At 37.4% G+C, this 15,776-nt stretch overlaps 2 protein-coding genes across 27 annotated transcripts in view; one reads left to right on the forward strand and one right to left on the reverse strand.

The window, feature by feature from the left end:
• Positions 1–3,780, forward strand: part of LOC113819829 (uncharacterized) — a gene marked incomplete at its 5' end in the record, with an annotated part of 18,088 nt that extends 14,308 nt beyond the window's left edge. Inside the window, 2 exon segments of the mRNA XM_070136636.1 lie at positions 1,241–1,740; positions 2,272–3,780. Coding sequence (XP_069992737.1) covers positions 1,241–1,740; positions 2,272–2,878 — 1,107 coding nt within the window.
• Positions 3,778–15,776, reverse strand: part of LOC113819830 (RNA binding protein fox-1 homolog 1-like) — a 724,543-nt gene continuing 712,544 nt past the window's right edge. For 13 of the 26 annotated variants that reach the window (XM_070136651.1, XM_070136663.1, XM_070136643.1 and 10 more), the window contains 4 exons: positions 12,858–12,924; positions 10,077–10,327; positions 7,150–7,240; positions 3,778–6,959 (listed from right to left, as the gene is read on the reverse strand). In XM_070136651.1, coding sequence (XP_069992752.1) covers positions 6,918–6,959; positions 7,150–7,240; positions 10,077–10,327; positions 12,858–12,924 — 451 coding nt within the window. In that variant the 3' untranslated portion in view covers positions 3,778–6,917. The remainder of the gene's footprint in view (positions 6,960–7,149; positions 7,241–10,076; positions 10,328–12,857; positions 12,925–15,776) is intronic. The other 13 variants (XM_070136660.1, XM_070136662.1, XM_070136657.1 and 10 more) reach the window with 5 other exon arrangements.

Genomic DNA, 15,776 nt, shown 5'->3' on the forward strand with positions numbered 1-15,776 from the left:
CCACTCAACTCCTCTCCAAAATCTCTTGAGGACATCCAAAACTATGTAAACATAACCCAAAAGAATGCTCCCCTCCTTCATGTACCCTCTAAAATCTCTACTCCCATTCCTTCTACATTCAAATTGACTGCCAACATCTATCCCTCCTTCCTCCTAACTCTCTCCCCAACACACCCCATCATTCCATTCTCCATGTACCCCCTCCCCCCTCCCCTTTTTTCCCCATTATACCTTCCACTTCCTCCTGGATATTCACTTAAATCCCTTTTGTCACAATAGTGTCCTTCCCCTGGTTCCTTGTATCATTCCCCAGGTTCTTTCTCATACTTCACTGACACCCATCTCCACTCTAATTACCTGTTGATTACTTTATAAGAGTTCATTCTTAAGTTCCGCACATTCTGTTGTCCTATCCCCATACCTGTGCTCTTCCTCACTTGTCGTCTGTTCCCCAATGCTCCAACCTGTTAGACATCCTCACGGAATCCCCCACATTTTCCCTTGAAAACTTGTTCTCCTTCAGACACATATAGACCCTCCAATTAATCTAGTTGCCCTTCACCCTTAAGCCCTCTTTTACTAATCCCTGCTTTATCTCATTTGCTCTCCCTCTATACCCTTTTCACTTCCATGCTGTATAACCATTGACATCTAACCCATTTTGTTCAAATACCTCATTTCTACCCTTTTCACCAGAATTCTTTACCAGAGTGCTCTATGATCTTCATTGTCAAGCACATTTATTTGCTTTAAACTATTAACCCTTACCAAACCGCTGTGCTGCCAGACAGACATAGAAGCCATTTTAGAACATTTGGGATACAAACAGTCATAGGAAGGTCTCATGTTGGCCTTGACCTGGATAGCTGATTTATATATTTGCTACATTTGATTTTCTGGTATATTTTGGTATTTTGGTATTGTTAGAGTGGGGATAGGGATGGGGGGGCTCATGGTTGATTATCAAGGGCTTATTACTGTTTGTGACTTTGTTTAGGTAGTGGTGCAGAAGATACATTCCTACATTCTCTCTCTCTCTCTCTCTCTCTCTCTCTCTCTCTCTCTCTCTCTCTCTCTCTCTCTCTCTCTCTCTCTCTCTCTCTCTCTCTCTCTCTCTCTCTCTCTCTCTCTCTCTCTCTCTCTCTCTCTTTTTTGTGTGTGTGTGTGGGGGGGGATGCCATGTGTAATCTTTCTATTTATTTTCTTGTATTTATTTATTTTTATTTTTTTTTCTCAACAGACTGAAGATGTTGCCCGGCCAAAGTCTCACAGTGTGAGTGGTGGAAGTATACCTGGCACTATGGCCAGCTCCATTAATGTACCCAGCAGTAGTGTGGCTTCAAGTGTATCAAGTTCTATTACTGGAACTACAGGCATGCCCATTGTGCGTAGAGATTATACAGACCCTCTACACCTAACCATAGTCCCAACAGTGGCTCCCCTCACTGGATGTGGTGCTTCCCCTACGAGGGGTGTTGGACGTCAGTGCTTCTCCCCTTCCCTTCAGCAACATGTCCGCAACACCTCCTTCTGCCCCTCTCCATCTCCTACTAAAAAGACTTTTGCTACAAGACGTAGCCTAAGTCCCATTGCATTACGGCCATCACCCCTTGGAGCAGGTCTCAAGCGCAAGTGGGAAATGGATGAACGTTGCGAACCCTTCCTAACGCCTAGCAAGCGTGCCTCCACATGCACCCCTGATCGCTGCATAGGGGGATTACTTATTACTCAGCCTCACAGGTTAGTGACTTTTATTATGTTTTTGGATTCTAACCCTTTTGGCATTAACCTTTTCCCTCCTATTTAATCAGAATTTTTGGTCAAAGTAGATGTAAATAACCCTATAGAATCATGGATCCATATCAGGGTAGCAGTAGGGGTAATAGTGGTAATATTTCATGATCTGTTAAGTATTTTGTTTAAAATTAGCTGCTGTAGAGCTAGAATATCAAAATTGTCCTTCATAAATATAGAATCGAATTTATTTCAATTTGTAAGAGAGGTTTTCAGTAAAACTCATTTTGAATTTTTTTTTCTTCTGATTTTTATATATTTTTGCAATTGTATTTTTAAATGATGTATGCGAGGATAATATGATATTCATGGAAAATAGTAATAATTATGTGCTCTTGTTTCTACTTCTGCTGTTTTATAGTGATGAATGCTATGTATAATGCATGAAAGTGTAGTTGATTTTAATATTTAAAATCTTTTTGTGCTTAGGGATTGTATTTCATCTAAATATATAATCTGAATATTGATTCTTTTCAGTGTTGGCAGTCTAGAGAGTACACCAAGCCCTGCAGGTCCAGGGTCACTTGGGAGTGTTGGTACTCCAGAATCTGTATGTTCCTCTGGATCCCCTGGTCTTTCCACAGCACCATATTCACCAGCATCCTTGGCTGAAACCCCTGCCCCAACTCCTGATCCTCCCCCTCACTTATTCAAGCCAGTTTCCCCAGCATTAACAACAGATCAAACAGCCTCATTTTCCAACCAAGATCATTCTGACCGCTTTGGAGCACAGGATCATGGGAATCGCTTTGGAAGTCGAGATCATAATGAACGATTTGGTAGTCAAGAACACAGTGAACGCTTTGGAGGAAGAGAGGTGCGGGATCGTTTCAGCGGCCAAGAGCATAACGAACACTTTGGTGGCCAAGAACATACGAGTCGTATTGGTAGTCGAGAGCACAGGGACCAGTTTGGCAATCAGGAGCATGGAGACCAGTTTGATGGACAAGTAAAAGGAGCTGACACTAGTGATGGTAGCAGCAGTGATGCTATGATTACTGAGGATGTACCTACTACTGACCTCAAAAGTTACCAGGATATGGACCTGAGTGAATCATTAACACAACCTCCTCTCAACATCTGACATCACCTTTGACTGTCACACATTAGGCTCACTTGGCAAACCACTACAGGTAGTAGGAAAACAGCCAGTGTAGCTTTAGTGTGAACAGTAGCACAGTATCATCATTACCATGTATCATCTAGTGTTATTTGTGGACAGGTATAGATATCTATGTGATATGTAGACTTCCTCTCCAGTACTAACCTGCAAAGCTGTGATGTCATTGTTTGATGTGGCAGGTGCACTTCTCTTTGCAAACCCTATTGAGTGTGATTAATGTTAAAAAATTTGAGGACAGAATCTTGACTTCTCTGGAAGCTATGCTAGAACCATGCATTTAAGTGCACATCTAATAATTCCCCTTCTGAGTGAGGAATTTTGGTCAGTTGAAGCTTTATGTCACATATATTGAACCTTGAATTACTCTTTCTCTTCCCTAGACAACTCCCTTCATTTATTTGTGATATTTATCATCATCATCTTACTCCTGGGCTAAACTTGACATATCTGTATCCATATTGTATGCATAAGTGTTGTCTATCTTGCTATACTGTAACATGAATGGATTATCTTGTGTTGACTAGTCGCATTGTATCAAACAATACTATAAGCTTGGGGACTGATATTAGAACTATTTAGTAATGACAAGTAGAACATCTGACTTGGGGGAAAGTGTATCCTACAGTATTCTGCATTCTCCGAAGAGGATACCTTTATTTTAGTTAGCTCTTCAACAATTTTGTGCCACATTTAAACAAAGTTTAAATAGATTGTTATGCTGAGAATTTGTTGAATCTTAACATTTCATAATATTTCTGACTACATAAGTCAATATTATGCCTGTAAGAACATTTTCAGTGACCCTTAGTATGTCTGAACCTGGATCTGTGATTCATGGAATATGTCATAAAACAAAATAGATCTATCATCTTTGTTTTATTCCTTGATAAAAAGAAAGCTTTACAGATATTTCTGGCCATACATTAGACAGAGAATAATAATAATAATAATGAAGAAAAGTACCAATGCATGAAAATACAAGAAACTGCAAAGGCTCAGGGAAACTATGAATAATATCCATATTTTTATTTATTATACAGAGTAAACACAGGGCAGATTTGTACAGTACCACAATCAGGTTTAAAAGGAGCAAAAAGTTGTCTAAAACTAGTACTCTCTGTCATTACTAAATATCATTACACAATAATACATTATACAAAAATGGTGAAGTTTCTTACATTGATTACGAATAATGAACACAAACAAAATATCATCTTACTGGACGTTACGATACACATTTATTCACCATTGTGCTTGACTGAAGGAATCAATAATTTAATCTCTCTTGTGCTCGGATTCACAACACGACACAAATTATCCATTGTGCTAAAAGGAAGACTTGACATCTCTATTGTCTGGTTTCTTTCCTGCACTGTGAATTGTAACCTATCAAGCATTCCTTGAGTAGGGTAAATACCTTAATTACTTCAATACTCTTTACTCTGAGAGGGTGTAGCTGCTTTTATTCCAAAATGGCTGCCATTTCATCTCCAAGAGCATAAGGACCACAATTAGCTGCACAAGATTTAACACTGCTGCACTATGTTGTCTACAGGCTTGTGCCAAGTATGGTACATACCGCTACATTTGTGGGCCAAATGTATCTGGCCAAGTACAAGCTTTAAAGCTGGGAATTGAATAAGTATCTGTCAAAAACATTGGCTTAGATCCTACACTTAATCCCCAATGCAGCAATATCAATATGCACAATGGCACAAAAGACAACAATTGTAGATCTTTGGTTCAGTTTAAATGATTCCAGGCTGCCACTTTACCTCTCAGATCAAAATAAAAAAAAGGAAAAAAAAATGAAAAGAAAAAATACAGGAAACATTATGCACGTTTAAAACTAAGATAGTGGCATTAAGCATAGCACAGAGTGGAGACTTGCAGACTGGACAAATACTGATATCTTTGGTTCTGACAATCCCCATGTGGTCAGCTTCTCTATGGACAAGTCACAATCCAGGATCTAGGACAGGTTATATCTTCATATGCCTCAAAATCAAATATTTAAAAACCCGGAAAAATGTTGTGAAAGTCCCTATTGCACCTAATGACTAATTGATATTGTGCCAATCGGGGGAAATGCATGATTGCAACTTCCTTGTCCTGAAGTGTCAAGTTGACCCAAAGGTAAGCAAAACAATGGTTCACAGCAGAAAGAAACCAAGACACTGCAACACAAATTGGATGATTGACAAACTGCACAATAAAGAGGGAGAAGTGTGCAAGAAGACATTGCAGGTGGCTAATGTGGCTGTAGGCGAGTCTGTCAGTCGGGCGTATCGGTCAAGCCGGTAGATACCTGAGGGTTTGTGCGAACACCACTACACCTTACACCCACACTGCCACACTGCAATACACAGCAGAAGCCATCAGTTACAAAACATGAGAAAAGACACTCGTCACTGATACTTCGGACACTGATGACACAATAATATCATAATGAATACACTTGTCATTAAGATGAGCATTAATGAAAACGGCTCACATATTTATACAGACTGATCACATAGCTACTGGGAAATGCACAGAGTGAATATCCACAAAGACACATCACTTTGGGCATATGGAGAAAATGATTGTGCTGTCCATCACTAAAACACTTTGATTTTCAACAGTTTGGTGCAAACTTACAAATATTGTACAGGGAAAGGAGAATTAACCTACAAAAATGTACTGACCTAAAAAAAAAAGAAAAAAAGAGGTATATTGGAGAACCCACACACTTTCATAAAAGCAAACCCAAGCATGGTAATCATGTCTTTAGTCCCATGCTGTCATTTTGTAAATAAGAATGTGATTGTCTTGGCTACAACTGATGAGATAATTTCCAACTTAACAAGTTACAATAGCAATGACGATGATGTGATAATAATTAATAAAAATAATAATAATAATAAAATGTCTTGACAGAATCATACCCTTTGTGACTTAGGACCTACATGTGACCTTATATGTGGGGTTCTGCATCATACAAAAATCTATATAACACCAAAAACATTCTTAATACAATGCCTTTAGGATGAATGATGTTCTGACATTGCACCTTGTATAAAATAACTTTACGTTCAGAAATAGCAAGTGCAAACAGTGCACTCAGACATGAAAAATTAAAAACTCTTAGTGGAAGTAATAAAGGAAATGAGATTCTATAGCTAATATCAATAGGGCTATCAGAAGTTGAGATTCATAACTGGTTATCAAGTATATCTTAAGAGTGTAAACATACACTGTACAAGTATAGGTTATATGAGTCACACTTGTCAAATGTTTCGTTGAATACATTAAAAATGCACTATATCATTTCATAATTGCTGTATGAAATGGGCCATGCCTACTCTCAACATAACAAATTATGGTACTCCACTGACTCAGAAATGGCCTACATGGGTTGGAACTGAGGTTTCCAAATTGTTCAGAAATTCACTACAAGACCCTTCATACAAAATGGTAGAGGGAAAATGGTAACAACAGCACAGAGTCCATGTGTTGGTCAGGTTGGTGTGGTTGGCAACACACCACCTTCCAGCCCCAGCCATCTGTTGTTGTGCAAACTGGATGCCACTCAACTACAGTCACCTTTCAAACAACAACAGTTCCGGTCTGGCACACAACACACTCGCACAACCACCAACATTCTGCCACCAGTCCTTAGGCTTAGGAAGCAACTGCTGATGGATCCATGGCATGGGGGCATCCAGGTAACTGTGCCTCATTTACCATAAGCTGTCATTTTGGATGAGCCCCAAGTAGCAAGCAGTAATGAGCTGCCACAGGGGATACTTGGTCCTCGTGTGTCGCACTGACAGCCAGACTCTGCCAGCCAAGCAATGTGATAACACTCTAAGGGACTTTCCTACAAGAGATGGTCAAGGGCTGGGAGCAGAGTCCTTTTTTTATATATAATTATACAGTCACACAGACCAACATAGTCTCTAATGAGCAATTGATAACAGCATTGTCATGTTATTTGATGAATGCACATGTGAAGTCCTCAGTATGGTGCAAATCGATTGTAGCTGCCTCTGTAGACCGCCTGAAACAAATAAAATATCATTAGCATAAGCGAAGTGAGAGGCAGAGAATTAATAAATATAAAATTGTTTATGTCAGTCTAAGACTGATACTATATTGTGTTACTTGCTTGATTGCTATTTCAGTCCTTTTACTTATAAACATATTCAAGTCTAAAAGAAAACTTAAAATACAAAATTGGCTATACTTACTCCGTAGCCTGCCACTGGTCCAATTCCGGATGCAGCCGCGATGTATGGGTCCGGGTAGGGCCTGTCAGCATAGGCACTGTAATAGATCGATCTTTGAACGGGAAAAAAGAGGGAAAAGTTTCCATTAGTAAGCGGGTCCTGGAGTACATATTACAAATCTAACTACCCAACTACAGAGAATTGCAGGCACATTCAAAAACTCAGGCAAAATGGCTCTCCCCAAAACCATGCTCAATGAGATATTAGACACACCTTTTAAATGCTTTTAGTCTTCCATCACCAGCTTAATGTATTTAGCTTCCAAGATTACTTTTTGCTACATATAAAAACAGATTAAAGAAATCTAGAATATATTTATTGCTCCCCCTGGCTTTCTTTTGACTACAGTAATGCTGAAGCTCTTATTCAGAACCATCAATATACTCTCTAAGGATACTTCATCATGGCTGCGTCAATTCTAGGCTTGTAATATCGTTAAAATTACTATAAAAACTGAAATTTGGTTCCAGAGTTAAGTACATGAATACTTACTGGTAGTAAACTAGATCATTTTCCTTACTAAAGCAGCTGAGAATATTCAGTGAATAAACCCACCAGACATATACTAGAAACAAAGGATTAAATACCTTTGTTTTCATCAAATATACTTTCTTTTCAGTCCTCCTTGTGGTAGGCAATGAGTACATGATTCTCAACCCATTAAATATACCAAGGAAAGTTGTCGATGATTTTCTGAATGACCTGAGTTTTTGGTATGACTGTTAAATGTGCTATCATCATGCAGCATGCAATAAATACCAAAAGCTACTAAACCAAAACATGAGACAAGTTATATAACATTGTAGTAAGAAAACATGCACAAAAACATTTTAGATCCTACAGTGTAACTCAACAGTATGCAGAAAAGATGGTGAACATAAATTATTAAACAGCTAAATCTATAGTACAACTCCATTCCACAGGGGCTAGTGAGATGGCAAAGTTAAAAAAAAATAATAAATAAAAAATTAAATTGATTCAGGAAAAAAAATCAAATTCAGTGAAAAAATATATATATAATAATAATAATAATAATAATGATAAAAAAAAATCCATCTGTCATGCCCCGGTGACAAGTTCAGCTCACACTCCCATGCACACACAATCAATCAAGAAGGCATAATCCCCCTAGAGATTAAGGAGTGCTGCAATATTGTTTTGATAAACAGTTCAAGCTAGCTGTCAAGCACACCATGTGGTTTATCACACTTGGTGTAGGTGATTACAGGGTGAAAGATTTCCCATGGATAACACCCAGCAATAATGTCCCAACACTGCTACCTACTGATTTAGGCCACTCCAACTGTCAAACATTACACCTCTATCAAAACCTCAAGAGGCAAATAAGTGAAGAAAAGTACAATAAAAGAAGACAAAGGTGCAGTCATTACAGGATCATGTAGGCCTGTTTACAAGTGAAACTTGCGGACCACACTCGACAAGGCCGCAAACCACTGTTAAAACTATGTACACTGCCCAGGAACACCGCTTACTTCAAAAATATTTCAAAGCATGCATTCAACAAGTTTCATCTTACCAAAATTTTTGTCATCTATATTTTTGAAACAATCGTAGAGTCTCCAATTTTTACCTGAAGAAAACTATTTTTCATTTCATTTACAAAAATCAACGAATTCAAGATTACTCTCCCTAACAAGCATAGCATAAGTATATGTATACTCATACATGAAAATATCAATGTATGAATATATACATGCATATGCAAATATTTATATTCATACACAAATATATATATACATATCTGTGAACATCATTCCAGAAATAATCATAAAATCTGTGTGCACTTTGGGCAGTTATCAGAATGAAAAACAGCTGTCATATCATACTAATTAAAAAATGAAGTTTACTGACACATCAATACCCACTTATCACTTAAGAGTTCTAAAATCAATTGATTGCTGCCAGCTATGTGTACTGTCAATTGTATCGTTCCTTTGTGATTTTTTTTTTTTTTTTTTGCATATAGAGGGCTCCACAAGTGCTTAGCCACCAAGAAGCCAATTAGTAGGCCTATGTAACCACCTGTTTTTATCTAATGCTATTAATATTGATGATGTTATTACTATTATTGGCATACTTATTATAATATTATCAATAATATCAATAGCATTAAATAAATGAATCTTTCCAAAAGTAAGAGAAAGTATAAATAGGTAAGAGAGGTAGGACTTGTAATTACTCCTTGGTGATTAAGAACTTGTGGAGGTAGCTTTATGTTGACAAACAACCAAACATAGCTGCCATGGTATATATTTTTTCCATTGTAGCATGGGTTAAAATGTACGACTGTATGGGTGTGGATGTGTGTCCATGTGTGTTAGAGTAAGTTTGACTGTTAGTGTATGAGTGTACATATGTGATAGTGAGTACAGATGTGTACATACACTTTTTTTTTTATATATCCTTTCTTGTGCTTGCTCCACTTTCTTCTTGCACCAATAAGTTCTACATTGCTGTTGTTTTTTGTTTATATAGATAGATATATATATTAAGGTGTATAAATATAAATAAATCTATGCATATAAACTATAAATAATTATTTTGTTTGGAAGAATTAAGAACATCATTTTCACTCCTTTCATCCACTCACAAGACAGCTGAGTATCCAATTTATGTAAATCATAGCATATTTAATAAACTACAAATCTAATACCTTGGATACTTAGCTGCCTCAATTAACAGCAGAAGAGAGATGTCACCTACAGTAATTATGCAGTGAAATCAACTGTATTTAAATCCAGGAACCTTTACATTAAATATAACAAGAGACACGGTGAGCATCTCTCAGAAGGTGAAGTAAGCTACAGTATTCTCATGAGAGTTACTGTGGCAAACTGCACCATTAGGAGTCATGGAAAGTAACTCACCCAGCGGCAATGGTAGGGTAAGCTGCTACGGCTGCAGGTTGGGCGGCTGCCGCAGCCACTCCATAAGCCCGTGCCGCGGCAGCTGTGTAGGCATTTGCTGCTGCTGCATACCCTGCCTGTTGGGCCGTTGAGACAGAAAGTGTTGGTGTTTTAAGGAGCTGGGCGGCGGAGGCCCCCACGGCGGGGTGGTTGACCGCACCAACGGCAGCAGCAGGCTGGCCCACCGCTGCAGCTGCGGCTGCAGCTGCTTGCTGTAATGAAAGGGGGTGGCTCCTTATTCATGCACAACACACAGCCAGCGCAAGCAACATAATGCAACACTACGCCACCGCCAGCAAGGACAGCCTTCACATCAAGACGCAACTTAAAATATCTTCACTACAACTGCAGTGCAACACAATTCATTTTCAATATAACAGCTGAAATCTCTAAATGTTTTGACTGATCATTTACTGCTCCTTATGTAATTCAATATGACAGTGAAATTTGAAAATGGAATAAAATAAATCTTATAGTGACATTCAATAGAACTAATAAACAGAATTATATACTCTCCCCATTCATAATATGAGCATAAAATCAACATGAAGAAATTTCTTGAAGAGCCTCTTGCAACAAGCAGAGTAAATCTGGTTCAAGCCATCTATTACAATTCAAATATTAATTCCTTCTTTTCCTATTCATGCTCTTAGACTAGAGAACCTGTGTTGCACTGTTAGTTTCAAGAAAGAAATCCTTTAATAATTCATCAAGAAATAAAAATACAAAAAAAGTATCTTACAGATAAAATAAGATGAAAGAATAATGATGAAACAAGAATAAAACTAATCTGTGGCGGGGCAACGTTTTAAATTTCATGAAATAACTGAAATTGGGATGCATGTACGAAAACATCAAGATGATAGCTTTGTAAAATTAAAAAGATGATGAATAAACAAATGGATAAACAAAAAATAAATAAGAGCATTACAATATACCATAACAGTAAAGTACACAAATAATGAAAAATTATATATAAATCAAAGGAATAGACAAAGTTGCAGAGAATCTTTAAGCACCCAACAGATTGTCACTTTGATGAAGAGAAAAAAGAATGTTAGACCCTTAGTTTTACTTTCAGAAAAGTGTGTCTTTTTCATTAATTAATGCTTTGCAAGATACAACTTCTGTGGTACATCCATGCTTAAGAATTCTTTTGAGCTAAAATACACAAGTATGAGTAATAAGTATGGTAAATAAATGTACATAAGACAGGGAAGAATAAAGGACACTATAAACAAGCACAAGATAATAATAGAACACCGTAATGTGCAATCTGTAAAACTGAAAAGTTAATCTGTATAGTACATTAATAATAATATTGTGACAACAATTGATAATTATGCACAAATGAACGTTACCTTAACCTGTGATGAATGCTCACCATCATGTTTACATGTACTCTCCTGCTGAACACTTTTGTCCTGAAAGCTACTCAAAAAAAAAAAGAAAAGAAAAGAAAAGAAAAAAGGAAAACACCAAAATGCTCACATGCACTAAGTTCAAAGCCATTAGGTTGATCTAAAAGGAAGTATCAATCTAACATATAGAAAAACATTGAAGGTTACCAGGCAAAATCTTTATGCCTGTGGACAAAAATCCGGACTTTTAATCCATAGCATCCTGTGTACCAAGCAGGAAGTTGAGGCTCTGAGTGGAAGTCCGGATTCGTGAAAGGGCAAGGTTTTCTACACACAAACAAGGGCTTGCACAAGACAGAAGAATAAAGAAGAAATTTATGCAAGGTGAGGAGAGCTGGGCTCATGCATTAGGCTGTGTGGTGGTCAGCTTAACTGGGCTGTGAGGTAAGCAGGCAGCACATGCTTTTGGCCACTCCCTTTCACTGATCTACCATAAAATGCTTGTGCAACACAATGGAAGGAAAAGCAGATCCATCTCAGTCATCTTGTATGGATAGTTTTTTTCCATTATAATCTCCACTTTATTTTGTTTTATTTTGGGGGCTTTTTTTAGCTGGATTGCCTTTCCCATTTTCCAAATATATAGGGGCAATAAAAGGAACTACAATCTAAGTCATTCCATTAAAGACTTGTAAATGTTTAACACAACCAAACACAAGTGCTACACTCCTCATCCCATTCCACAAATATGAAAGAGGTGATATATGTATCTTTTTTACTTTTACTTTTGCACAAACACTTAAAAGATTTACGTACATTCACTATTCAGTCTGAACAAACATTCAAGGGAAGTTTGGTAATGGGATGTGCCATTTGAGTGTGGCTTCTTTTTATAACAATACAAAGTAACCACTAAAACTTTAAATCATCTAGGTAAATGGCCAATGGATCCTTTACAGTGTGGCATTGGAAAAAAACAAAAAAGATTTGAAAAGGGGTAATAAAAATTAGAAATAAGGCCGGAGAAAAATCCATCAGGTCAAATTTGGTGTGAGGGTACTTAGCTTACAAGATAGGATTCAAGGTAGCCCCAAAAAATCTAATGGTGGAAAACACTTAGTGATTTGCAGTGAGTAGGATCTTATGGTACATTCCCTTGAGTTAGGTAAAATTAAGAGAGAAATCGTAGCACTTCCCTTGTCACCTCAAAGCTATCATATTAGCTTACCTTACTTACAACTACACTACACTAAAGTATGTTTCTAACTCAGTATAATGTAGAGGATCATAAGTGAAGATGTAAGGCCAAGTAGTGCTCGTAAAAGGTGTCTAGGGTAGTGGGTCTACTGAGAACACAAATCAACCACAGCATGGTACTTACTGGATTCACCTGGAGAGGAGTTGCAGTTGCCGCTTGCGCTGCTAGGAAGGGGTCATAATATACACCGCTGCAAGGAAACCAAATATTTGAGTATCATTACGGTACTATTTTAATCAATTCCAGGCAAAAAATAAAATAAAACTAAAAAACCCTCAATAATTTCTGTCTGCCTTTCACTTTTTTTCTATAACTACAAATGGAGTTATCATAGCAGAGGGAATTAGAGCAAGTCAAATAATCTTAATAAACCTGACCAGAAAGGGTTTATATAGTTAAAAGATAGTAAATGCATTTATTAACTATTACTGCCTGGGATTGAAATGCCTAAGTATAAAGAATGAGATTAATAAAAGTAGCTATGATTTTAACTGCATGTGCAGGAAATGCTGTGATAGCCAGACACATAATTGTGTCTTCATACTGACCATCCTTTCTCCCTTATGTGACTTGGCAGCTCTCCTGGCAACACACAGCATGGGATGTGCTGTGGGGTCTTCATGGAACTTCTCATCTACCAACCATTCATGACGTCTTGGTTGTAATGGCTACTCACAAAAACTGGCTTTGGCCAATCCAGTTAATTAAAACATTACAGTCTAGATTAAAGTACAAAACCAATGGTCCCTGGGAAAACCATCACTTACCAGACATTACTCTCAGTGCTAAATCCGGATCATTCCCAGACCTAATTATTAACACCTCAACGTTAACCTGCAAGGCTACTACAAAGTAACCTTCAGGTTAAGTTACTGTGGTTTATAACTAGGTCAAACTCTCAGAGATAATTTCCCCAATCCTTATCTTTAACCTTTAAGCTAAAGTAAGGAGCTGTGTAAAATTATTCTGGCAGAAGTCATCTAGTGGCACAGTGGGGCAGTCATAGTCTGAGAGTCCATGTCTCAGTCATGAGTTTAGTTAACTATCTACCACCCGGGGTTAATCAGTGACCGATTAGTTGTCTAAGAAGCTCTTAATCCTCAAATGTTGCTTTAAATGATAGAATTAATCCCTATTAATCTTAATGCAGAATACACAGAAAGGGCACAGGAAAGTTAAACAATTAAAACACATTCAAACTTATTTCCAAAATCCCCAAGCATAAACCGTGCTAAATGCGTGTGCAGGATAAATCCAGAGCATAGCACACATTCAAGTCAACAACACAGAAAAAATCATCTACGACTATGATGGTCTGTACGCAACATACTAATAGCGGCTCTCCATAGTAAAGGAGTCCATATTGCTGAAACTATCTTGGCAGGAAAATTTCATGACAGTCAGTTACCATTAACACAAGCCAAAACCTGATAAAACGAGAGAGAAGCTACTCGAAAATAAGAAAGTGGTATGGCAACTGGTAAAGTTAACAGACTGCTCACAAACTATTCTCCAGAACAAGTCCTGGCTTCAGCGCGATGTACCCTTACTATAGCCGTAAGTAATAATACACAGCATGAGGTCCAAAAATAAACCTAGCAGAGTCAATGTCACTCCCAACAACAGGTGAGAGGTTAAATACATTCCCAAGGTGTCAGTAGCATTATGTAATGATCTAAACAAAGAGTTATGTCCAAAAGTGTGAGGTGCCAGTGTTGGGTAGCAAGGAGTAGGCTATGGATCCTTTTTAAGGATGGATTCTCTTCTCTAATTTTGTCTCCCTCCTGAACAGTTCTTAGATCTCCTCTATGTAACCTTCAACTGCACACTAAATATTATAGTCTATATATATATATCTTATATACAAGTACTATAAATCTGGAAAACCTTTAGTAACATAGCATCATATACTCAAGTATGATTAATTCTATAACCTAAATCTCAGATAATAAAAATATAAAATAAAAATCATAATAATAATAAAAATGACAACACTATTAATAGTAATAGTAATTGTAGTAGTAATAGTATTATTAATATTAATAATAATAATAATAATAATAATAATAAAAATAATAATAATAATAATAATAATAATAATAACAATAACAATATCAATAACCATCATTACCACTAGCATAATAATGAAGATAACAACACTAATAATTATAACAATAATAATAAGAATACCCTGAACACACTCAGCATTTAAAACAGAAAAATATAAATAAATAATCATGCTAAATGTTTTTATTTCTGTAATAACACTAACTCCAATACATGTAAAGGGTCTATAATATCAAACTGCAGCAGTAGGAGGGAGTCAGAAGTGAAGAGTCCAGCTCCTAGGTCCCTGGCTTACTTGAGCAACCCAAAGGCACACCCTACTCACACTGCTACACAGCCAGCTGGCCTGTCTCTTACTGTCACAACCCTACTTCTGTTATGGCACTAGTCTGTCTCCTTTGCCACACAGCTTTTGGGATATAACAACAATTACAGAACCAGCTAGTTATACACCAGAAACACATTAAGACATCTCCTCACATCATATACATCTCTGGACTAACTTAACACCAGCACTTCTACCTTTATGCCCCCTGTAGGTCACAAAGGTATAGTGTGAGAAGATGACCTGTATTGTTTCTAGCAACTAATACTTGAAGAGGAGGAGAGTATGAGAGACAGAGTCAGGTTGGGGCTACACAACACCCCCTCAGACAACACGCAGTCACATGCATCTTGGCTTAGTCCCACAGATCCAAAAGAAATTGACAGACTAATATGCTGGTCTTATTTTGCTTTAAACTTAAAAAGCTAATGGAATGTCAACAAACTTAAGCTCCTTTTATCTTCAAAGTCTTTACATATTCAGTCAAACAATTCCTGGCTGGTGATTGGCGGGCTCTGCAGTGCTACAACTTTGACCCTATATCTGTGGTTACCAACAGGGCAAAAGGAAGCCAAGAGGAGCTGACAAGTCATCTGCTCTACAAGACTATTAACAGGGACTGATGCATCCACAGCAGGCAGGGCCAAAGT

This window comes from Penaeus vannamei, chromosome 22, assembly GCF_042767895.1.
Source record: "Penaeus vannamei isolate JL-2024 chromosome 22, ASM4276789v1, whole genome shotgun sequence".
In the NCBI taxonomy this organism is placed as follows: Eukaryota; Metazoa; Arthropoda; class Malacostraca; order Decapoda; family Penaeidae; genus Penaeus; species Penaeus vannamei.